This window comes from Stegodyphus dumicola, chromosome 5, assembly GCF_044657685.1.
Source record: "Stegodyphus dumicola isolate Sdum_Otavi_A_Nest chromosome 5, ASM4465768v1".
NCBI lineage: Eukaryota > Metazoa > Arthropoda > Arachnida > Araneae > Eresidae > Stegodyphus > Stegodyphus dumicola.
The window spans coordinates 49556145-49583160 of record NC_140772.1 but is presented as its reverse complement, the minus strand read 5'-3'; the positions used below and the strand labels follow the sequence as shown (position 1 = coordinate 49583160).

The 27016-nt window shown below is 31.3% G+C and overlaps 1 protein-coding gene across 5 annotated transcripts in view; it reads right to left on the bottom strand.

The window, feature by feature from the left end:
• LOC118198148 (uncharacterized) overlaps nucleotides 1-27016 on the bottom strand; it is a 146369-nt gene that overhangs the window by 71506 nt on the left and 47847 nt on the right. For all 5 annotated transcript variants that reach the window (XR_015041113.1, XM_085816636.1, XM_085816632.1 and 2 more), the window contains exons 9-16: nucleotides 21668-21768; nucleotides 18212-18307; nucleotides 14435-14547; nucleotides 11361-11538; nucleotides 6837-6947; nucleotides 4072-4152; nucleotides 3816-3965; nucleotides 3586-3687 (exon numbers count right to left, since the gene is read on the bottom strand). Coding sequence is in view for 4 of the 5 variants with exons in the window: in XM_085816636.1 (XP_085672762.1) it covers nucleotides 3586-3687; nucleotides 3816-3965; nucleotides 4072-4152; nucleotides 6837-6947; nucleotides 11361-11538; nucleotides 14435-14547; nucleotides 18212-18307; nucleotides 21668-21768 (932 nt within the window). In the remaining variant the exon portion in view is untranslated. The remainder of the gene's footprint in view (nucleotides 1-3585; nucleotides 3688-3815; nucleotides 3966-4071; nucleotides 4153-6836; nucleotides 6948-11360; nucleotides 11539-14434; nucleotides 14548-18211; nucleotides 18308-21667; nucleotides 21769-27016) is intronic.

The following is a 27016-nucleotide window of genomic DNA, read 5'->3' as shown; positions in this document are numbered from 1 at the left end:
CTGGTGATCTCTTCAAGACCAAAACATTTAATGACTTACAATTAAGATCAATGGATTTTGTGTTGATCAGATATAAATATTTTGTAATTACGTCATAAATATACACAGAAATGTATATATTTTCTTTTTCTACAATATTTCGAAGTCCTAAGCATGTGAAAAGAATACATTTTTAAACAACATTTCATTCGGAACAGAATGAATTGCTACACTTTTCACACAACAGTTTAATATGAGTGAAATATTTTAACAAGTTTTTGTTAATTACATTAGAAAAAAAAATTAATTTGATTTTACTCAGTTAAGAATTACAAAAATTAAGATCAAAGTTTATCGTAGTATAAATATTAAAATTATGCATTATTTCTTTTCTGCTTATTGAGTTTTTCTTAAAATACTTTCTCAAATATGACATGATTTTTTTAGCTTTTGAGAAACATCTTTTAAATCGAAAATTCTTAAGTCAATTTATAATTAATGTTCTTATTCAGTCCATTTCATATTACAGAACCTTTTATTTTAATGGTGAAATACGTTAAATATTGCTTATTGTGAAATAAGCTATATTGTAAAACATTGCTGCTCATTTCCAAGTACTTAACTTTAACTAAGGATTTCAATTTATGTTTACAATTCAATGTTACAATATATATTTAGATAATATTTATAATCATTATAAATATAGATACACTTAATAATTAAATTTCTGCACAGTAATTTTCACAGGAGTTTATGAATGAATAAATCATTCATTTCAAATACATTTATAAAAAATTTATTAAATATTTACGTATTTTGTTAAAGGCAGATACATGCTTTTTGCAAGCATATGCATAAATATTCATACATATTTCATTCTTTTTCCTTTTTGGCATATGTAAATCTTTAATTTCCGTGCATTCACTATATTTTTTGAGTAAAGTAATTTACAATAATTTAGCATATACTCGAAATTTTTACATAAGAAATACATATAAATATAATTTGAATCAAAATTACATGCATTATTTTTAATACCCACTCAAAGGTCAGTTTTTCTTTGAAATTCCTCCACGATGGCATCTTTCTTTCTAGTCAGATTGCCCTTGCATGTCTTACTCTATTTAATAAAAATTTAACCTGACGTATGTGTCTAATTACAAAATATTTTAACATGTATAATTTTATATTTACATTTAGCCATTAAGTTTCAAACTTTTGACTTAGAACACGTTTTAGGATACATTAATTATCAAATTCAAATCTTCTAGTAAATATATTTTGACAGAGCATGCAATACCTCTTTTAGGGATTTTATGCAGTTTAATAATTCTCTCATAATATAATAAATAACTATCCATTTCACATTTAAACATTAACCGCACTGTCATCAGATCGCAATCTTGACTGCCTTACTCTGCATAATATTGCTTCATTCACCAATTCGCAAATGCACCTGTTCTTCTGTTCCACACATCTGCGTAAAACCGTGCATAATTTCACACAAATGTATGGTTACAAACCAAGGAAAAAAATAAATTGTTGGCAAATCCCTGTGTATAATTATTAATTTTGACGAGGACTGCACCATTTGTCGGTAATTTCATTTTTTAATTAACCCAAATAAGTAAAATGTGTGAACCCAAAGTGATTATTTTTCAGTTATACACAAATAAAATGATGAGTTTAAAATGAGCAACTATAAATGCCTCCCCTTTAAAAATGTTTAAAAAGTACATGTTACAATAATATGTGGATGACAAAAAATAATTAAATTTTTAAAAAGATTTTGGCATTTGGAACATAAAATAAAAGTAGCGAGTACTCTATCAAGGGTATCAAAAAAAATTCAAATCAAAATTGCTGCTGTTAAGTTATCGAAAAATAGCCAAGATGCAATTTTTGCGTAAATGTCTCTAAACCACACAAATTGTTATTATCCATCACACTATGAATGTTTCTTTTATGCAGAAGTGTCCTGCCTTTCAATTTCTATGGAACTGTCATGTGTCGAAATACCATCAGAGTGCTGTCAAGGAAGCTTCTCAATGTAAACAAAAAACATCCCATCTGGAGACCAAAGCCTCAGAGCAAGGCTTCAGTTGTAGTGTGGGTTTGGCCCCTCCTTCCTTTGTTACCTCCATGGCATATGAACATTTTTCTAATATTCTTTGTTGTTTTTACCACTCTACAACTCTTCTAGATTATCAAAATCCTCACTTCAGAGTTTTACATACTTTTATTTTCATAAATATTAAATCTCAACTAGCGATATTAAGAACAGTATTTTGCTATTTGATCATAAGTAGATTTATTTAATATATGTTTGATTAATATAGTTAAATTACGAATAAATTTTCAATAAAATTGCAAGTGATTTCATTTAAAAATAATTCAGGGTTGTAAAATATTAGAGAAACTATCTCAGACTTCAGATTCTTTTTCATTATCAATAATTTCATAAAAAGCAGGATATTGTCATCCTAAAATTATAGACCATAGGCAACCTTTTGAAATTGAATATCTAATTACAGTTGTTGAAGTCCATTACCAGGCATATTTGAAAGCATACCAAAATTTTAGTTCAGTATAAATCACTTGCTTGATACACAACTGCAGAATTAAAATGTCAATCGGAATATTTCAGTACATAAGATATGCATAACTATTCTTCTTCATTTTTCATTTTCACAAATCTCCTTTCATTAGTTAAAGAAACAATTTCTAATAACACAAATGGAAAATACGTATATTTACAACCTTATATACTGTTGCATGAATACAAGTTCAAAATATACTAAATGAACACAGCTCCGATGATAGGTTGATAAAATTTATCTTTATCAAAAAAACTTTAATATATATTCTATAAAAATTCTATAAATATTGAACCTAAAGAAAGTTGTAGAGAGAAATGAAAAAAAAAATTTTAGAAAAAGTTCTTGCATTTATGATTTATTTGTAATATACAGGACTGGAACTTTCCACAAAAATAGTCATACAGCTCTTCACAACATCGCACAGCATAATCAGTAGTCACACTTCAAACTACTAAGAATGCTAAACACAAAGCAATTAAAGCACAGCTAAAAGTGAAGCTAAACCAGAGATAGTTCTCGGAACTCACACCGAGCTAACAGCTAACAACAACAACTGAGAGCAGATGCTCTCTCATGGCTTATATAGTTTTCACACAGCTGCCAATATGTTTCTAGTACTTTCTGCTTCTCAAAATTAATGAAGGCAATACGAGGGTTGAATTACAGTTACAGCTAATACAGTAATCAATTATATTTATTCAATTACAATACGTATTACAGTGACACAGGGACCTGAGCAAAATTTCACCAAATAGTTGTCAGTTTGGTGACTTTTGGTAATTTCTCGCCAAATTTGGTGACATAACCGTTGCCAACTTGGCAATAACTCACCAAATTACAGAGATACCCATTTACTCAATGTTAAATAGACTTGTCAATGTATTCTTCTGGCATAGCTTGTCTTGCTGGATTTTTTTCATGTTGCATTACCCAGAAAATACAACAATTTCACATATAACTGCACTAAAATTATCTATCTATGTACAATATTTGTAACAATACTTACTAAATCTGATGATCCAGTTTTTAAGGCTTGTTGTAATATCTGTCTCAACAATAATATTTCTTGCTCCATTTGGTCATTTTTAGATGCAGCATCTTCAATTTTCTAAGGCAGAAAACACACATTATTTATTAATATAAAAAAGCAAATGATAATTAATTAAAAATATATAAGAATTTATAGAAAATTGAAAAATATAAACAGTTAAATGAACAGTTATGAAGTTTAATTACTTTTGCACTTGTGCTGAGAAGACGTTTTACACGCACTAATTCTTTTTCTATCATTCTTTGTTGCTTTCGTAGTTTCTGCAATTCTCCAGGCTTATCCTGATGATCTAAAATTTTATTTTGCATTCCACAAAGTGTATGTTCCAACATTTTCTATTAAAAAAAATTAATGCTTTCAATCGATTTGAAATTAATTCTGAAATAAAATAAAGGCATATCCTGAATTATTTACTGATAATATTTATTGAAACATTTATACCTTGTCTTGATGCAAGGAAGTAATACTGTTAGTCTCATGTCGTAAGCCTTTGTCCAGACTATAAATTTCACTGATGCGTTTCTGTAAAACAATTTATTTTATGAAAATTCAAAAGCAAAATATAAAATCTGGGTACTTATGGAAAATCCCGTCGACCACAAGAGACAGTGCCAATTGTGACAAAAAAACATTTACTAATAAATACAAGAAGAAACGTTCTATTCTTATTTTTCTTTCAAATTTATTACATCATTATCATTTATTTATATTTAATTTTTCATTAAAAATGTCCATTATTTATTATTGCTTCACAGTTTTTAAATAAGGCACCATTTTGTGGCCATTAACACATTTTTTTGAGACTGGTAAGATTCCATAACTTTAGAAATATTCAACAGCATGCTCTTCTGTAGTAGGCAGATCCCAATTTTTAATCTCCCCCCCAATGCGTGATAGAGGGGGGGGGAAAGGAGTCTTTACTCAAGAATAATAACTAACACATATAATCAAGGTTACACCAAACCCAGCGTGTTTGAAGTAGACTTTTCCATTTTTGCCGAAAAATCGCGTAGTACGGAGTCTTTTCTTTAATAGGTAAAAATGGTCGTCGGGATTTTCTGTATATGCTGAAATCTCATAAACATACATACCAAATTTAAAAAACAGAAAAAATAAAATGAATAGATATATGTGTCATTTTTCAAAACACATAATTCAAGGTGTGAAATTTTCTCTCTTAAGATATTTTAACCTACATAGTTAAAAATGAACAATAAAGACAATGTTTTATTTTTACATTTCATATGCTGCTTTCTTCAATATTGTAATTTGCAGTTAATTTATCCCTCATATTGATAAAACATACGTAGTAAAAATATACATATGTGTCTCGAAATGTGTTATATTACATGATATATATTTTAGAAATCAGAAAAATAAAATGCCATTCAAATGATTTCAGCACAGAGCCTTGTTCAAGAATTATGTAAATTCAAAATCTCATGATGTCTCCAAATGAATGAAAGAACATGGTGCAAGATGGAGTTGCATGCTTGTGACATGATGTATTTCATGTTAAGCATTCATACTGCCGACTACTGATATCAATGCAAATGACATTCCATCGTTGGATTATGGTGTACCTAAAACACTCAAATATCCTTGGCATTGTCCAAATGCAACTGGCTGCGTGCAAAGAGTTTTTCTACCAAGGGCCACTGTACATAGCAGAATCCAAATGGCTGCATGAAATGAATTCAATTGGTTTCTAGCCTGGTGGTCTAAGGAAAAGAAATACATTCACCAATACTCCATAGCTGTGTCTTCATTTGGTCAGTTGTAAGTCATATCTCAGACTTCTAAAAGTATGAGTCTCCTGAATGACTTGGTGAACTGAAAGCAAACCATACCTATAGCAATTTATTTCTTCTAATCTGCACGATATGCTGTAATGTTGCATTCTTTTTTGAGTCACCTCACATACTAAATTAAAGCTCATTTAAATAAAAATTACTTTCTAAAATTTGTTTAAAATTAATGAGCTAATATTTTTATTACCTTATTAATAACAATTTCCAAAAAGTTAAATATAATCTTCAACTTGCATTCATTTTATGAGCCAAAAGTCAAATGCAACAAAACAGTCTACATATGAAATAATAACAACAGCAATAATAAAATGCACGAACTATTTCTTTTTAAAATTAAAATGCTCTAGCATAATTCAAATTTTTTTGCTGTATAAAATTTAAAAATACTTTTACATAAAAATGTACAATAAATGGGAGATCTCTTCTAGCCAACATGCCCCACACACTTTTTTTTTTTTTTTTCCATGTTATCTATTAAGTTATTGACCAGTTTTAAGGACAAGAGATTCATGCATGAAATAATATTTCAGCTCCTGAATGGCTCTTATCACAGACTGTAATTCACATTTAAATTATATCTCAGAAAAGATCAACAAGATTCATAACCAGAAACAGAATCTGATAGCATTCACAGAATATCATTGAAGAAAATTACAAGTTATTCAAGTTCTGATGACAATGTGCATTATTATTCATAAAAGTGACTAATGCTACTTTAAGAAAAATCGGGTTTTAGAACCTTTGTTCTAAATGTTGATTTAATGTGAAGTTCTGTCCATGCACTTCACATTAAACTAACATCTAGCCTGACTATACTAACACACCATCACCTCAAAAGTTTTCTCTTGAAAAGTTAGGGTATAGTCACACATTTTCTATTCTGCCTAATCAGCAAACTGAGAAATCATCAGTGAAGAAAATAATTTTACCTTTAGATCAATTTCAATGCTGTAGATTTCATTCCAAATGTGTATGCTCAGGCACAAGTCTGAATCAAATACAAGCTATTGCATATCTGCATACTAAATAGTTTATCTCCTGAAAAGAGTTTATCTGGAAAATTGTTAGTGTTACTTCAATTAAAAAAAAAAAAAGGCCTTACACACATTGTCTTGACTGACACCATGTTGTATGCCAAATATGTCTTAACAAAGAAATTAATTCTTGGGCAACCTTAATGGTCTAAATTTCTCAAATGAGATTTCCTTGAATCATAGTGAACCAACCAACCCTAGAATCCTAATGAAGTTTATAAAATACTCAGACACATATTTAATGTCAAGATGAATACAATTTTAAGTGGGAAAGTGGAAATGAGAGTGATCAACTTATGTATTTGCATCCACATCATTTTAATACAAGATTACAGAACTTAAATAAGAATAATTTTTTTACCTGCAAATTATTTTCTTCTGTTAATAACTTAGATAAAATACTTGATTCACCAACATGTTCAGGAGACTGTGCGACTTCAACAGAATGCCTTGGTTCATCTTGTGAAGAATCCTATTTTTAAGATACGTTCATTTAGAAATCTTGCATGTTGCACATGTTGTTTTAACAATGACACATATGAAAGTTGATGCATGAATTAATTGGCAATTAACATGAAATTTGTAATTCAATATCATTAAATGACTTTGCTTTTTTTAAATATAAAATATTAAAGACTTAACATTATAGCTATACTTTAATTTTTTAGCTATATGTAATAGCTTATATTTTTAAAAAGTTATTTAGGTGCAAACCTGAAATTCTGGGAATAATCTTCAAGTTTCAGTTACTGGAAATGAAACATGAAAATTATCAATGCAAGAAATTTAAATGTAGGGACTAGGGTTGGGTGAGAAGCTGATGACCTCTACTGGTTTAAAAAAAAAAAAAAAAAAAAAAATGTTGTTAACAAATTCTAAAGAAGAAACTTACAAGAAATCATTTAAATCTGGAAAGGATTTAAAGACTATGCGAGCTGGTATATGGAACTTTCACACTTTATATCATAGTAAAGAACAAATACTGATTGAGCAATTTGATAAATATATCTTTAACATACTTGCCATACAGAAGATAAGATGGCTTGAAGATGGGATAATTAAAAGAAAGAACCATTCAGTGTATTACAGCTGTGATACACAGCTGTGATAAGAAGGAAAAAAAAAATTTAGCAGAGATTTATGGCAAGATCTTCCCAAATTAGTAAGATTCAAAACAGAGACAAATTCTTTAACTATTAGCTCGATACATGTACATGCTCCCACAGAAGACAAAAGAAAAGAAGATAAATTCAATGAGGACCTATGTGCAGTTTATAGAACTTGTCCCAAGCATGACATCAAGACTCACAATGGTTGACATAAATGCCAAAATTGATAAAGAGTCTGAATTCAGATCAACTATTAGAAGGAATAGTCCACATGAGAATTCAAATGAATCTACTTCAAAATCGATCTACTTGACTATTGAGAATGGTAGGACAATATCTAGCATTTTTTTTAACTATAAAAAATTCACACACTTTACTCAATCTTGATGGAGAGGTACAGAACTAGCTTGATCATATAATAGTTGATTCTAGAAATGGATCAGATGTAAAGGATATCAGATCTTACAGTGGAGCCATTTTAGATTCCAACCACTTTCTCATAATGGCCAAAATCAATGCAAAACTGTCTAATGCCCGAAAGATACAAGAGGTAAAACAAAAACGTTGCATTTGTTAATGGTTAAAGCATCAAGATTGATTGTTAATGGTTAAAGCATCCATTGAGAATTTGGAGGATAAAGGAACTGTAATTAAGAATACTTTCCATAGTACAGGAAATTGTAGTCTTGATGAAAGTGAAAATATTACAGGTAAAGATTGGTTTGATATAGAATGTGGGCTTGTTACAAAGAGTAAAATGTTGCAGAGAAAATATTCAAAGAATTAGGTTGAAGTTTTTAGGGAGGCGAGAAGGCACGAGAAGAGGATGCACAAGAATAAAACAGAATTTTTCATGAAGATCTGTTTAAAGGTGTTGAACATCTTAGGTATGCTAATGCCAGTACAGCTTTCTTTTGTGAAATTAACCTTGGATATAAAGTTCCAAACCACATACAACAGCTTGTAGTAATAAAGATGGGTTAATTCCAAAAGATATTAACAAGTTTATCAATCAATACAATGAATATTTCACAACATTACTCAACAATGGTGGCTCAAATTGTGAAGAGTTTGACTATAGCAACGGTGGAATGGATTATATCACTGCATTATCTTTGATGGAAATAAATGAAGCAATGCGTAAATTGAAAAACTACAAATCTCCATGCCCTGATTCAATACCATCTGAATTTACTAAAAAAGATGAATCAACCCCTATAAAGAAAATATATTACTTAATAGAATGTATATGGAACAAGGAAGTAATATCAGAAGAATGGATATTTAGAATCATCTGTCTTGTTCATAAGAAGGGATATATCTTGGAATGTTCTAATTAGCAAGGTATTAGTTTACTCTGCACATTTTAAAAACTATTTTACAATATTCTTTGTACCAGATTAGTTGTCTACACAGATAATATAACTGGTGACTACCAGTGTGGCTTCCATAAAGTAGAGTTTGTCTACTGATAGCAAATTTTCAATATACGGCAAATAATGGAAAAGAACAGAAAATTTGACACTGACATTCAACATTTATTCACAGATTTTAAAACTGTTTAGGATTCGGTTACCAAAAAAATTCCATGATGGAATTTAACATCCCCAAAAAGCTTGTTAAATTTGTTGCCCCTTAACACATACCAAACCAGAAGTAAAGATACAGAATATTTTTTCAGGACCTATTTCTGTTTACATATGGTTTGAGAAAAGGTAGGGCTTTAGCTTATCCCTACTTTAACTTAAAAAACGATTAATGACTCAAAATAAATACTAGGAACAGTATTTTTAACAAATCGCTTCAAGTCTTAGTATTTGCAAACGATATTGGCATCACTGCTGAACTCCTCAAGCACTCATGCACCTTAGCAATAAACAAACAAAAACTAAATATATGCTATGCACTAAGTCAAAATTAAATGATTCTTTCAAAGAAACTGATAAATATAAATTTGAAGTTGTTGAGTATTTCATATATCTTGGCTCTGCAATTAACACAGAGAACAATATCTCTCCTGAAATCCATAACAGAGTAATGCTTGCTAATTGATTAAAAACATCTGAAATCAAAGTTTATCCATAGAACAACTAAACTGAAAATTTACAAATGTTTTATTAGACTTGTTTTGACATAAGGAGCTGCAATCTAGATACTGACTGAAAAGGATAAAGAAATATTTACAATCTTTGAGAGAAAGATTATGAGAAGCATTATTTGAAGCAGATAGATGGCATCTACAGAAAAACCAATGCAGAAATCTACAGGATGTATGGACATCAAGACATAAATTTTATCGGCAGCCAAAGATTAAGATGGGCTGCTCACCTAACCAAAATGCCCTAAAACAGAACTACCAAAAAATATTTCAAGCCAATAGGCACTCGAAAGTGGAGAAGACTGAAACCCCGATGGCTCAACTATTTGTGGAGAAACTTGTCAAACATAAAGGTCAATAACTGAAGAGCCTGGAATGAAATTCTGAAGGCCAGGATCTATCATGGGCTGTCAAGTCATTGAAGAAAAATTTATTTTAAGAAATAAGATTTTAATATCACATAAAAAAAATTAATTCCATTTCATAACAATGGAAGAATCCCTCACAAATACACAGAATAAGTAGATTTATCCCATGGTTCAATTCTACTTCTCAGCCAGTTAAAATACATTTACATTCAAATAATATTTCATACATACATAACAAAACACTATTCTCATAATACATATAACATTCTAGAACCATGCCACCCTGATGAAAAGGGGGTAGGAAGTTAAGTGCCATAGCCTGGTTTGAATCTTGGAGAAAGCATACATGCTTTTAAATGTATAGCACATTCGTAATATTAGGCCACTTAAAATAACATCAAGTCAAATGTCTCAAGAGGTTGGTGGTAGAAGGCCCTTGAATTCCTCTGTCCAAGAGCATTTTCTTTCAAAACAGAGATACAGCTTCTCATTTCTTGTGAATATATTTTAGTTGCTCTCTTTTTTGGATGTAAATGTATTGTAGCTGGCTGAGTAGAAATGAAGTTTGGGATAAATTTATTTACTCTGTAAATTTGTGACTGATTCTCCCATTAGTAAGCAATGGAATTTATTTTTTATATGTAATATTAAAATCTTATGGGCCCACCAGCGGCCGAGCGGTAAAGTCACACTGGTAGTTTGGTCCAGGGTTTAAGTCCCGGCAAACAAGCTGGCTGCATGGATGTTTCTGTGGTTTTTTCCATGTGTGATGTTGTATACACACCAGTTTCCCTTAAAAAGTCCTTCATGAAGGTATCCTTCTTCTTAGGCAGATAGCTCTCAAGTGCTTTGCCATAATCAAATAACCAAACCATTAAAACCTTACTATTTTTCAGTAAATAAAATTTACCAGACTTTTTTTTTTAATAACAATAGTTTTTCTCTGTGGTTCACTTTGAGCAACATTCTCAGTGATGGGTTAAGTGACTACAGGGTTTTGGCAGTTCCCCAAAATATGTTAAGTTACAAGGGTCTAGCCATTTGGAATGACATTCTATAAACACAAAACTCATTCTTAATCTAATTACAAAACATACTTATTTTGTAATGACATTGACTAAGGATAAAAAATGGTCTGACTGATCAGTTTTAGAAATGGCATCCTCTTTCTACTTCAGGGAAAAAAGGAAGGGACTTTGTATGTATTAACTTCATAAAACAAATTATAAATTTACAAAATACCATGAAAAATTTGATACTTTAAAAACAAATTCTAATAATTCAAAATTTAGATTTAATGCATTACTCACTAGAAGTGGAAGAGAAAAACTCCTGCGATGACTACTTCCATATAAGCTCCCAAGTTTTACCATGTTGTCAACTAATGTTACAAGAGGTTGAGTGACTTCATACTGATTCTCTAGCTGCCGTATCTGTAATCGTATCTCTTTGTAATTCTGGGAAGGCAACTGCTGCCCAAGAGAAGACCTGTAGTTTAAATGTGAAATTAAATTGCTATTGTTGTTTTTATTTATAGACATACTATACACCAGCATACTTGCTCTAGCTGTATATATAATAAAACTGGAATGATACTATATAGTTGGTAAAGTGGTCTTCAAACTCTATCAACTCCAGAGAATTCATACAAACTATAATTTTTATTCGTGGACTTCTACCATCCCCAAAAAAGTAAATGTTCAAAAAAGCATTTAAAATATGCCAACTCTGCATGAATTTTTATGTCAAAAATTTAAGATAATCATTATTTGATTATCATTTCACTTATAAAAACAGATCTACTTCATATTATTTTAAGTAGTAGTAATAATAAAAAGTATTATTTAATTATTTATTTTAGACGGTTAGTTTTCCAATGATTGTGACTTGTGGAATTCATAAAGGATTTGCATATTATTATTTGCATCCAGTATTCTATGGAACACAGTTTGAGAACCATTGGTTGAGTTTCATATGCTTCATGTTTGAGTTCCTAAATAATCAATTTGATAACATTCCAGACATCAACTTTAATGATATTCAGTACAACTGGTGCACAAAAATAAAGATTTTGCAACATTTAAGGTACTATTAAAAATATTACTTTAAAATGAGAAGGCCTGCACTTTTTCAATCCTAAACACAGGAGCTAAAATGGTTAAAAATACTGGAAAAGACTTGTTTGGAAATAAAGACGAACATGAAATATTACACTAAATATGCACAATAAAGACATGAGTTCTTCCACTGATGAACTGAACAAAATCAAGTCAGAAACATAACTGAAATTAATACTGCAGTTAAACTTGTTTGTGGCTATAGTTCAGAACTAGTTTACAAGTTAAACTTGGATTATAGATCATCAGTTTAAATCTCGTAAGATGGCATGCAGAAATTCTAAAATTAAAACTATGAAACCGTAATTTATGAAATAAAGAACAATTATGATCTAAAGGGTATCAAAATTTGCAAAAAGAAAAAGCTTAATATTTATTTGTTTACTTTATTAAACATTTCTTTCAATGTAAGTTGTTTAAGTTTTGCTTTATTTCATGTGATAATACTTTTAAAGTTCCGCTGTTCAAGTCCTATAATTGCTGTGTCCCGACTAATTTGTCAATCGAAATTTTTTCGTTTTCAATAACCTCTGTCAATTTCTTCCCTATCGGAAGCGAATTATAATGACGAGACACTTGTTTTAAATCATATCAAAGACGGAGCATATCGAGATGAAATACTACATTTGGTAAGGAATTATAAGCCAAATAAAATGAAAACATCTGTGCTGAAGATAAGGATAGTGCTGACAGATCAACTTCCAATTCATTACGCGCCCACTGCAGCGTTCCCCCCCCCGACCATCAGCGTGAAATTGATAAACAGATTTTGGATTTCAAAACATACTTTCGCTTTAGATCCTTTACATATTAACAAATATATATCGGAAATTCTATTTGATATAATCGAAAGTTTAAGCTTACTTTTATAAAATTGCTCTTACAGTCTGCAAAAAATAATAAGCCGGATCCAATTCGAAAATGAAGGAACAACACAATCATCAACATTAACTGAAATAGATAATTAGATAATTTTAGGTTATACGTCCATTATACATAAAACGCGCACGCGAAAACGTATTCTGCACTTGCGCACACTCATATGCGCAGTCGTAAAGGGTCTTACGCGCACGCGTAAACGCTTATGCGCATGTGTCAACGGGCGCATGCGCAGAAAGTTTTTAGTTTTGAGGTCCGGATTATAGATCATTCCGAATTATAGGTGTCCGAATTAACGACTTTTGACTGTACTCTAAAGGATCTATGTAAAAATACAGTGACTAAATTGAAATTGTCAAATTTCATAAAATATGTATCTGTAAATGAAATGAATTTATATATTGACTGTTTTTAAAATTTCCCTGTCGAAAGTTTATGATATTCCGCTATTTTATTTCCTTATATATGTAAGTAACATATTTTTATGCATGCAAGTAACGTGTTATATTTTACAATATAATAATGAGCTTTTGTTGGTGCAGCTGGAAAATCTCACCAGCTCCTAGACTTTAAATTCATATTTTAGTTGTTTATTCTATTTTAAGTTATTTTAGGTAGTAAGGCAGTAGTTCTACTGCTTAATGGGCCTAATTCAGGCCTTGTTTTAGATCTCAATGTTTCTTTAATTAAATAGCTCGACTAAGCCCCGTTAAGCCTCTAATGGCGGTACAAGAAGTTCAACCAATCATATTAAGAAATAGCATATTTTACACTGCATTAGCTAAAGAAAAGGTAAAAGCTTACAGAACTTTTACTAAAAAATATACAAACACCAACTCCGTTACTTCAACTGCCATCTTTCAGTGATTTCCAGAATCTTTGAATTTACAATTGAAAACCATAATCTCATGCTAGTTATTTAGATTTTTAATTATTATAATCATCATCCTCATCAACATATTTTGACATGTTCTAAAGAGTTTGTCTTGATAAACTTTACAGATTAATTTTAAGATGCATCATTTTGCACCCCATTCAGATTTCATTATTTTTATATTATGAATCATTCTTTGACATAAGTATGATGTTGACAAAAAAAAAAAAAAAAAAAAAAAAAAAAAATTTTAAAGCATTATTTCTGTTGAAAAATATAAATTCAAGGCTTTAACTCTTGACATTTTTGAGAAACTATGCAAAGAAATATACAATGGCTTTCTACATTAAAATAACAATGACAAAATTTATAAATGGTATACAAAAATTTTAATCAAATTAAAAAATTTTTTGTGACACACCAATATGTTATGGATGGTCAGAGTTCAATGTTCATAAATCTTTGGCCTCTAAGATTTATTTCTTATTAAAATTTACAATTTTTTTTCACTTACTGTTGAGGTAACTTCTGCTCATTCTCCAACTGTTGCTCTAATTTTTCTTTAGACCTTAAGATTTTTGCCTGATTACGTCTCAGCTGAATTAAGAGAAGCACCAATTCTTCATGCTAGAAGAAAATTTATGATCAATTTAAATTTTTACATTTTAATGCAAACTATGAATTTAAAGAAAGGAAAATTTACTATCAGAATTTGAAAAAGCGGGAGAAAAGAAAATTTTAGCTGAAAAGCAAGAATAGTAAAAAACATTTAATATTACAGTACTAAGTCCAAGATCTAGAATCGTTAGGACTTCGATTCTGTATTTGAGATTTTTCTCGAAATTAGATCAGCAGTTTAAATCTAGTAAGACAGCATGCAAAAATTATACAATTAAAAATATGAAATAATAAAATTATAACCTTAAAGGAATCAAAATTTACAAAAAAAGAAAAGAAAAAAGAAAAGAAAGGGTGAATACTTGTTTGTTTGCTTTAAGAAACATTTCCTTCAATGCAAGTTATTTAAATTGCTTCATTCTTTTATCTTAATAGTTTCTTTTTAATATTACAGATAGGCAATAATTCTTGTTCATTTACAAAGCTTCACTATTCAAGTCCTGTAATTGCTGTGTTGAAAATTTCCACTAAAATGCCAATCAAAATTCAACGAATTCTCACTTTCTTCCCTATAGGTAACAATATTTTATGGATTTACAACCACACTACAGATTTCAATATCTTTTAGTTGGCTGATGATTGGAGCATCATCATCGTAATGAAAAACTTGTTTTATCATTTTCATTTATTACCACTTCTCCACATTTCTTCACAAATTCCACTAACTGGAAAATTTCTCTTTTTATCAGCGATATGTGAAAACCTTCAAATTCGTGCCTATCATCATAAAGCTTAATTAGTGTCCGTTACATACTATCGGCAACATATCATAAGATTGGCAACTAAATACATGTTTTTTCACTAAATTTTGTCTTGCTTCTGTTGCAAACTGATGTTAAGCCTGAATTATACTAGTTTAATTATTTATTATACTACCCTCATTTCCTGCCCACGCTTAAGGCTTGCGAGTCCTGATACATAATATGCCACATATACTTAAGGCTTAGTTAAGGCATTTTGTGTCCTGGTGCAGTCTCTGTGAGACCGAAATTCTGCTGCCAAGCACCTTCTTAAATTCCAAAAATTTTGCATCCCAGTTTCTTCTCTAAATTCTAAAAATTTTGCCTCCCCTAAAATCTGTTACCCAGTGCAGCCACACCATCTCTGGCACTGGTCCTGGGCTCATATGAATAATAAATTATTTATTCTCAATTCAAACAGCATTAAATCTAATCTTTTGGCATATGAGTATTTGCATAATCTACTTTTTTTCATATGGTAGAAATTTTTCCTTCTTAACACACAAGAGACTTTACAGCAGTGTTAGCTAAAGTTTGTATTCACCACTATGCATAATGTCAATGTAAAACCTTGCTCTTCAGTTTTCAGTTACTAATATTTAAAAGTTACTACTATTTAAAAGTTAAGTTACTAATATTTAAAAGAAAAAATTGTTTAGACATCACTCTGCGAGTCAATTCTCAAGCTGCCGTGTATTGATAGCAATTCCAATATGAAATCAAGAAATAATGATATGCCAGGTTGGCATCAGGTATATAAATTATTCAGCAGATATAAAATCAGTATGTTTGAGCAAAAAGAGCAAAAATCAATTATATGCAAAAAGAGTGGCTACACAGCCAAATTACTGATCATACAGAATTATGCTAATAAATGATTGTTTCCTCAGTTTTTCTTGTATTTTGTTTTCTGCTTAAGTGAAATTTCAAACTTTGATTCTCCACATTTTATTACGAAAAAATATCAAATGGGCAAGCATAAAGCATGCAAAAATAAGTTTAAAAAAAAAATTGCTGGTGATCGGGATTTTATATCATTCTAGGTATTGGATGTCCAGATTTTAGATTTTGCACTGTACTACTATTAGAATAATAAAACTTATTGACATAAATAATCCAATAAAAGATATATTATACAGTTCTATGCAAAAGTATAGAATAACTTTTTTCCATTTCTTGCAACTAATTCATGATAATTTTGCCATTTATACATATGAATATGTGTGTTTCTAATGCTGCTCAGTAATTTTGGTTTTTAATAGAATGTGCTTGCCCCCTGCAAAATTGCAATATATAAATTTCTGAAGTACTTCAAACCTAAAGATATCAAAATTGTCTACAAACAATATAACAAAAATATATAAGGTATCAAAACTGTCTAAAAACAATGAAGCAGAATAAAGGCTTTCAAAAATCATAATATGTAGTGAATTATTGCAAAGAACATCAAATGCTGAAAAATACATTCTTGATACAGAGAAGAGATTTTTAGAGAGGAGACCAACCACCTGAATTCACTAAAGAGAATGTAAAATTTCTTTAAATAGGTAGCTTCAGAGACTAAAAAGGAGCAATACATGAATTGATGCAAAAGGATTAACAAAATCAGTTATTTAGAAAAGGATCATTACAACACAAGTCAAACTTAACAAAGCACTTAAGAAATTGGCAGGAAATACATAAAGACAGGATGTTTGAACTATGAATTACTCCAGAAAAATAAATATAAATTTGAATGCTTTTTGGTAGAGAAAGGAAGCAACAAGTAAAATTAAATCATAGGAGAAACCAAGAATTCATACACTGGGGGAAGGGGACAAAACTATGGTGACCAAAAATCTTATTTGAATTTGATGGTGCTTAACTACTAAATAAGCAACAGAACTTTGCATAATTAATTGAACAAGTAATCAGGAAATATACTACATACTACAAAATTCTTATTCAATATCTTACTAAATTTGATTACAAATAAGACAATGGCATATAACATTACTCAAAGATCTATAAAAACTACCTAGCAAAAAATACAGCGAAAAAAGAATGGAAGCAATCAAAAATTACTTCAAAACATATTAGTCAGTAATGATTACTTGACTACAGCAAAGCATACTTGGACAATCCGGCAGAGCAGAAGAATATCTTTGTAAGACATTTTCTATCTTTGTAAAGCCTTTTCTAACAGAAATTGACCCATATTCATGTTAAAATTGGAAAACCAGGAAAATATCTAAATGACATCATGTTTGTTGGGCATGATTAACTTCAAATTATCATTATTAGTGATCTTATCCACTAGACCACAGAGAGCTCAACACTGTTAGGAAGTAAATAAGTAAGCTTAGAAAAAAATTCCTAAAAAAATAATTTCTTTCCCACCATGAAAAATGAAAGTCACAATTAACAGAAAAGATTTTTAACATTTTTTTAAATTTTATTCTTACAGTTAATAAATAATGAAACTGTTTAAATAAATTTACACATTCTTATTCATAAAGGTGTACGTTTCTAATTATTCCTTAAAATTCTATTACATTTGCACACTACAATTCTACAATATAAATCTAGCCATATAAGAATACTAAAAACTAAGGATTATTCTTGCTTATCATTTGTATTTACTGTAAAAAACAATATACTCAAAACTTATAACTCATTTCAGAAACATATAAATATATAAAATTATAAAAATAGCATTTTTCTCTCTAAATTTATCTTTGTTGGAAATTTTTATCTTATCTTAAACACTTTATTTAAATAAGCTAAAGCTCTATTATAGTATTCAAAGAACAGAAAATTTAAAATCATTAATCACAAATTATGCTTTCAAATTTCAATAAAGTTATTAATTTGATTTAAATTTTTAAACTAACTGTTTTCCCTAGAAGATCACCCGCTGATACACTTAATCTCTTTCCTTTACACATAAGGCCTTCTGACTGCTGGACAAGTTTCTTTACATAGCTTGGCTGTGAAAAATAAAAGAAAAAACATTATACTAAGAAAACTTATGTTCTCCTACATGTTAATAAGAGTTTTTTTTAAAAAAATACAACTTGATTTGTTATATAATATATATAAAAATTTAATATCAACTCTGCAACAAAAAATATATACACCCAGAGGGAAGTGAACTACTATCACGAAACTTAACATGTATCAGTGTATGAGGAGATAAACAAATGATTACAAATTCAGAACAAAAGATCATTTTATTAAGAAATTATGGCATGAAAAATGTTACAAATAAGTAAGTAGTATTGCCACCTCTGGCAGATATACAAGCCGATGTGTCATCAAATCAAATAGGTCACCTGTGACCTTCTGTGAAAGATCATGCCTTAATCTTTGCAACTGAGCAGTTAGTTCACCAATATTCCAGGACAGCTACAGTTGCCTTCCAAGCATGTCCCAAATGTGCTCAATTGGCAAGAGGTCTGATAACCTGGCAAGCTACCGGAGTATATCATATCCTTGAAAATATTGTTGGAAGAGCTGCGCAGTTCATGCACAAGCACTGTCTTGCTGATAAATGGCACCTGTGCGACTTGATAGCATAGGCAGTGCAATCGGTGTCAAAACGTCCACTGCGAGCCAACATAGTGCCTTGAAGGATGACTATAGGTGATCATGTGTCCCAACATATTACTCCCCACACTGTCACAGCTTGAATAACTGCCGTATGCTGCTTGAAAAGAAACACCGGATCAGACCGCTGGCCTGGCCACCTCCACACATGTGTGCATTGGTCGCCTGCATTGAAAATGAACAGGGATTCATTAATGAAGATCACACGCCCCCAGTCAGTCACACTCCAGCTTGCCAGAGTTCAGCAAAAATCCAGCTGACATTGCTTATGATGGGTCAGTGGTAGGCTTTTCAATGGACATCGGCAGTATATACCACGTAGGCCAGTCATCTCTGAATGTTTTCCCTTGATATCACCAGATGCCTGGAAGGTGGTAAATGGCATTGAATCGATGCTAGTGGCATTATTGGTGCAGAAGTGGCCACTTTTATGATTGGGCGATCTTCGAGCTTATTTGTGTTCCTGGGACATTCTGATCTTCCACAACAGTAGATTATCCCTTTTGTGATCCATTGTCACCAACAATGAGTATCTAATATATCACTCTGACCGAGATGGCAGCCAATACGCCTCTTCAACCAACCTGCTTCTTTAAGGCTTACTATATGACCCTTTTCAAAGTCCAACAACTGTTCGCACAACTACCGCTTACATCCCAGAAGCATCTCTAGTCCTAATCCCGTCCATACAAGTTGACAGATTCATTTGAATAGTCATATGACACGAGCAATCGTGGTTTTAAACTCTTCCAGCTGCGAATCTCTTACCAGACTACATTTCTGCCGAGTTTCGTGATTGTGGCTCATTTTCTTCCAGGTTCACTTTTTTGTGTGACAAACTGTATGTATAGACATACACTGATGGAAAATAAAATACAATGCCAAGAAGTTATGTTAGAAAGGTGAAATCTGGTATTAAATTTTGCACGAGACAAATAAGTATGGTGCCACTATGGACATGCAAATCACATTTGCTTTATGTATGCAATATACACTTCGTGTGCTTTTATTTATCCTCCAGGTTGGATACTGAGCCAAGAATTCCTTTAAGGAGGAGGAGGAGAAGGCAGAATTGGCAGCTTATTGAAAAATACAAAGGATCATTTTTCACTATTTTTATAATCAATAGCTTAATTATTTTTCCAATTACTGTTACCTGAAAATAATTACAGTGATCACTCTTATTTATGGATTCAGAATAAATAAACAAGTAGAATAGAGATAATAGCAAGTTTAGAGCATTTGAATTTGAATGAGGCCATGTAATAGGACTAAAAGAAGGGGAATGTTTTTGTGATATTGTAGAAAAACTTGGCTGGGATGTATCCACTGCGGATGCCTGTTGGCAGCAGTTATCACGGTCATGGAACTGGATTTTCAGCAGGCATATGACTTTTGCTGGCACCACAGTGACAGCAACCTGTAACAAATCAGTTACTTGAGGGACAGCTCTGAAACAGATGTCCTGAGCAGCCATATTCTTAACTCCAAATACTCACCATCTGCAGGTATCAAAATACAGCTCACTAGAGGGTGGAGTGAAGATCTGTTATAGTCTCAGATGACAATTATTTCTACCTTGGTTCCAGGAATGGCAGTATGTTGGTTAGAAGAAAGGCAGGTGTGCACTTGGAACCAAGCTGTCTGTAGTGTTGACAATTTAGACCTGCACCAAGAGTTATGGTCTGGGAAGCAATTTCCAATGACAGCAAGAGCACTCTCACACACTTTGACAACAAATTTGTACTTCAGACTGGTCAAGGTCGTGCTGTCATTTTTTAGCACACTATTCCCATTTCCAAGAGGCATTTTCCAATTGGATGACAAACCAGCATGGAACCATTGTTGATGTGACTGATCAAGTAACAACAGGCATAGAACTTCATCCCAGAAAATAGCAGAATACAGCATTTGCATTCAATACTGTGGCAACTATACGGATTATTAATGTTAACTATAGGGATTATTAATTACTACCTCACATGCTGGAAGATGTCTTTTTATCTTGCAGTTGCTTTTATGAATTCCCAGAACAGGAAATTTTCCATTATGGCAACATTGTGGACATAGCTCACCAATACATACATGAACAAGAAATAGTTGAATTTGTTGGAAGCTGAATTAATTTGTTGAAATTACTTCACACATACATGTACAAAATATTTTCATTGAAAGCTAATACAGTCAATACACTGTATTCTTCAATAATTTCTTTAACTCTATCAGCCCATGAATGAAAGATATTTGATGTAACTTAACATTATTTGCATTTGAAGAAAAATAGCAAAAAGAAGAAAAAATGTATTCAGATTACAAGTGGGATAAAACTAAAGTACATTTCTTTTATTTAGTATATTCCAATGGATTTTCATCAGAGCAGTTTTAATTTGAAATACAATGAATGTTAATGAAATCGTTTCTTCTATAAGACTGCAGCTACTGTAGAAATGCAAAAAGAACTACTTCATATGTATCAACTTATTGATTATTTAAAAACAGCAACAAAATGCTAAAAATCAGTAATACTTATATGTGAAATCACATGTAATACTAAAGGATAATCGTTCCATAGACAGCATGGAATACTATTCATGCCCCAATAAATGGGTTTTATTCCGCACTGTTACTTCATTCTTGAAAACGGATCAAATTATTTTCTTTATTATTTAAAATTTTCTCCCTTCCTTACAGATTTAATTTATATGATTTCATTTTTACAATACATGCATAAAAGCTATTACCTCTTTCACATTACTTTCAAAGCTGGAAGAAGCTCTTGAAAAACCATGATATTTCACTTTACTATTTGCACTTTTGAATCTCCCATCTGAATCTAAAGAGGCTAGAAATACATTAATGGTATTATAATCATGCTAGATAAATTCTTTGCACAGAAAAGAACACAGCTAAAGCAGTTTCATATAACAAATACTATAAGCAAACAAAGTCTTTGAAAACTTATGCCAATAATGTCTATCATAAATTAAAATTTTATGACACTTTTGGAAAAAGAGTTTCTCAACCTATTGTAACTTTTTTTTAACTAATCCAATTTTTAAGCAAACCCTCTAAATGCTTTTGCTTTTTTCCCCTAAATGCCTTTTAACCTTTTCCTGTGGACTGGGGCATATTTGCCATGTTCACTGACTGAGATCAAAGAAATTCAGTCTTCCTTGAAGTTTGCTACTTGATGTAGAGCAGAAAATATCAAATCCTGTTGAATTATTTTTCTGTTTCTTGCTGGCTAAGTTAACTAAATGGTAATACTATATAGAACAATTAAATCTCTGTAGCCCATGGGAAATAATAAAAATATTGCATTCAGTATTATACTTCAGAATATATAAATATTTTATAGCTGAAAATATATGTGGTAATATATATAATTACAATTTAAAAAAAAACATAATATAATCATGGCCATAAAAATTTTGATTTGAGTTTTTCACTAAAGTGTTTTATTATTTTACTTTTGCTTTCAATTCTTTGGATGGAGTTATCTTTGTTTAAAGGCAAAATTTTGATTTGAAGTTATTTTTCCCCTTGATCTGGAGAATGGCCAGAATTTTCTGGTGAACTATTATAATTAAAATACGTTGGAATGGTTCAGCAGCTAATTCTGGATATAGAAAAGCAAGGATTTTTTAAGGAAGAGAGATTTCAATTCATTTCCTCCTCCTGACGAAGCAGCATTGAAGCTGATTGAATTCCTCTTAAAATTTCATTGATTTTTCTAATTTAGGTATTACTTGCTTGAAGTATTTTAGTTTTAACATTTATTAAATTCTTCCTTACATAAAAAATCTATGCTTTCAATGTGTTTTAGAAGGAGAAAAAAGTGCTCCATATAGCATACAATCTAATATATACTAGCTTAATATACTGAAGAGTTTTATCAGAGAGATAATTAAATACTCTAAATACTAAGTTTCTAAAAAAGCATTTAAGGAAAAAAAAAAAAAAAAAACTATTTTACAAGTTTATCACTCATACAACTTTTCTTCAATATAGTTTATATCCACAAATAGTAATCAGAATTTAACACATAAAAGAGCATTACGAATATTATAATTGAATAAGAAACAATGATTTGGATCTGCACTAAAAACACAGCATGTAATGATTCAAAATTTCCCTCACAAACTCCTGTGGCAAGGCAAACATTAACAAACTATAGTCATACAGAAATGTACATTTGCAAATGTTCACAGAAGTGCTGGAAGAAAGCCAGTGAGAAGAATTAAAAGATTGCAGGGAAGGTATTAGCCAGATGTTTACAATATGACAGTAAAATGTATAACAATAAGGTTTAAAGTTTTTTTTTACCACTATATGAATGATTCCAATCTCACAACAATACTGCAGGATTCTGTGAACCTGAGCAAAAATGTTAGGATTATCACAGACATATCCAGCAGTTCAGTGACTCTTGTGACGAGATCAGAAACAGATGCAATGAGACCTCTAAACAATCAGAATAAGATGCAATGGGATCTTTAAACAGAATCTTTAACATAACCTAAGAAGAAAAAATTGATGACGAATATGATAGCTTATGCTAGAAAAGCAACAATGTATCCCAGTCAACACACAATACTTCTAAGATCAATGCTGAAATATGCAGTAGCTTGAGTTAGCTGAAAGCATATAAGAACAGCAAATAACTGCAGAATATCATTCATCTTTTCCTGCACAGGTGTCTTTCAGAAATCACTTATAATTTTGCCCATCAAATCACTGCAGAACAGGGGTTTTCAACCCTTTTTTGTCTCAGGCACCCCTTTCACTACAGCTAGACCATTATCTACCCCTTAGCTTTGCAAAACTCATATATAAACTCTTTAAGCTAGTAGGTTCTCCCTAAAAATCTCGTATTATTGACTAATTGCAATTTGCTATTTATTTTATTTTGTACATTTGCCTAACCAGGTCGGTTTGTATAGGTTTTCCTCACACCATTAATGTGTTTTTCATTTACTTTTACAAGCGGACATGTCGGGAAACAAAACAGAGAAATTTAGACTAAAGTTTTTATCTAGGTTACTTTATCAGTTAAATAATCAAAAAGTTTCGGGTACAGTCTCGATTTTCTGTTTTTATGAAACACGATATGGAATTAGCTGAATTCGAAAACCATTATGCATTTCCCTGAAGAGTCAATAATGAGATTCGAATTGGGCTAATTTACCACTTTTTTGTACTTTTGCTTATGTCTTATTTAAGCATTGTATTTCTATTCAAGTGTTTAAAGCCTTTCTTAACTTTTATCAACATATTACTTCCAATTCGATTTGAGTTTTAAATTCGCTTATTATTTGTAAGTATTCTAGTGATAATTTCATTTATCTTATATTTACACTTTTCACTGCACTTTATTTTAACTTGTGTTAAAATTATTCACCAGAACCACAGTATCACAATGACTTTTAAGCAAAAGCATGTATATACACACACACACTGATTTATATACTCAATATATATAAATACGAAACAAACGCTCTCTCTATATATATATTCAAAATAAAGTTTGCAGCAATAATGAATCATTTATTTGTATGCAATTAAAATTTCATAATTTAAAATTTTAATTTTAATTAACTTTAAATTTGCTTTATACAAATAGAGAATGTTTGTTAAATTCAAAATAAAGTATATATACACATGAATATTTTTGTTGCATTTCATCTAAACTTATTTCCTTGCATTACTGTAATTTAATTAACAAATTCTTCAAGGAGAGTTGAAAATGACATCAAAACCTGCAATTTTTGAAATTATATATCCCGATCAATTTTTGTTGTACAGGAGCCAAACTTCTTTTATTTTTATTTTTTCGCAAAGAGTTTAAAAATTACCCAAATATAAGTATAGGAGCCAGGACACCACATAAAAAGTCAGATCTTTCATTATTTGTCAAAAACAAATTTTTTTTTTTTAATATGACAGAGCCAATTTTCATAGTTAAAACATTTCTGTATTTTTGTTGCATTGGCTTCCTCAAATTATTCTAACTTAATTAATCCCTTAAATTAAGTTGAAATGACATGAAAGATAGCAAATTTTGAAATTAATTATCCAGGCTAATTTCGTACTGAAAAACACTTCTGTAATTGGAAATATATGATTATGTTCAATAATTGCACAAACAAAGACTGGGTAAGGACTTTTAAATATATACACTGGTTATCATAAATTAAGGAAAAATCACAAAAATCACGATTATTGAAAAAGTTACATGTAGAATTTTATGAAACTCATCCACAATATACAACACATAGTAAGGTATCAAATAACATAACAATAGTATGGTATCAAATAACATAACCAGACAATTATGGTAGTATAGAAATTAGCACATAAAATGAACAAATCGAAGATGTCAGTTGCTATAGTAAAAGTACCTTCAATATGGAATATGATCGCCTCTAGAAGCAATACAGCACATTGAGTGATGTGTGATGCTTTCAATTATGCGGTCTATCAGTTCCATACGAAGCGAGAGCCATTGCTCTTGCAAAGCAGTTGCAAATGCGGCAAGGGTCTAAGGGGGCGGATTGAGAGCAGCTAGACGTCTCCCTAAAGCATCCCAAACGTGCTCAATAGAATTCAAGTCCGGGGATCGAGCTGGCCACTCCATGTGCATAACTGTTTCCTGTTGAAGATAATCATATACGATGAGAGCCCTGTGTGGTCTTGCATTGTCGTCCTGTAACAGGAAAGCATCACCTATTGCCCCGGCATATGGGCGCACATAAGCATCAAGGATGTCATCTCTATAAACATAAGCATTCACGGCTCCCCTTGGAAAAACATGGAGGTCTGTGCGTCAACCCAAAGAGATGCCACCCCAAACACAGACACTGCCTCTTCCATATGCATCTCTTTCACGAATGTTTGACGGATGATAACAGGTTCTAGGTTCTCTCCATATCAAATAACACCTACTATCGCTTTCTAGACTAAACCTGGACTCATCCATAAAAAGAACCGCCCTCTATTGATCAGGCGTCCAGTTGACATGTGCCCACTGAAAATGGTCCCTCCTATGACGTGATGTGAGCGGCACACAAATGGCTGGTCGTCTGGCATACAGACCACCTTCGTGAAGCCTTCTACGCACAGTTGATGTTGACACGAACCTTCCAGTGGCTGCAGCAAGGGAGGATCTAAGAAGAGTCGGGGTAGCGGTTCTATTCCTGAGTGCACATAATGTGTCAAATATCAGTCATTGGCGCTCGTCGTAGCAGTTGGCCGTCCTCGGCTGAACCTCCTAGGCGCCGAATCTGTGATTTGAAATTGCCTCCAAAGTCTATGAACCACAGAAGGACTCCCATTTAGCCATCTGGCCACTTCTGTTTGACTTTTTCTTGCCTCTAGTCTCCCAATGGCTTTCTATCGTAGTTTTGCAGGCAAATGATGCCTGGAGATCATTGTTACGAATCGGCTATCTCAGATTCTCATGTCACTATCACAGTGAAACATGTGGGCTTGCTCTCAAAGATGGAATTTTATGCTTCTCGCAGATGACGTATTCCGAGTGCAGCGCCACTAATTTGCATAATGGAATTTTACTCAGCTACTCATACTTGGCAACATATTCAAATTTTACATGGTTTGACTTATATTTGAGGGAGTTATTGCTATTTTTGTGATTTTTCCTTAATTTATGATAACCAGTGTACCAGTTCAGTACAGCGGATTGCAACAAAAAAGCGAGCTGCATAATTAGATATTACAGAAATTCCATACATAAATTTCAACTATCTACAACTAATGGTTTTTGAGTTATGCAAGATACATACATGCATATGTACAGACATCACAAAAAAATCCATTTTGGAAATTAGACTTTTATTCTGTCCATACTTAGAGGTATCATGCAAAAAAAAGCATCTGAATGGATTTGGGAACGGTCAAAATGAACATTTCTGTTGAAATACGACACCCAAAATTTTCCACGAATCTTCCCTTCATACAAGGAAGCAAAAAAATATACAAAATGTCAATAAATACCAAAACTTCAACAAAAATAGTTTCTTTATACTCAATACTTAACTAATACTTAAGAAGTAAATAATAGATGGGCCTCA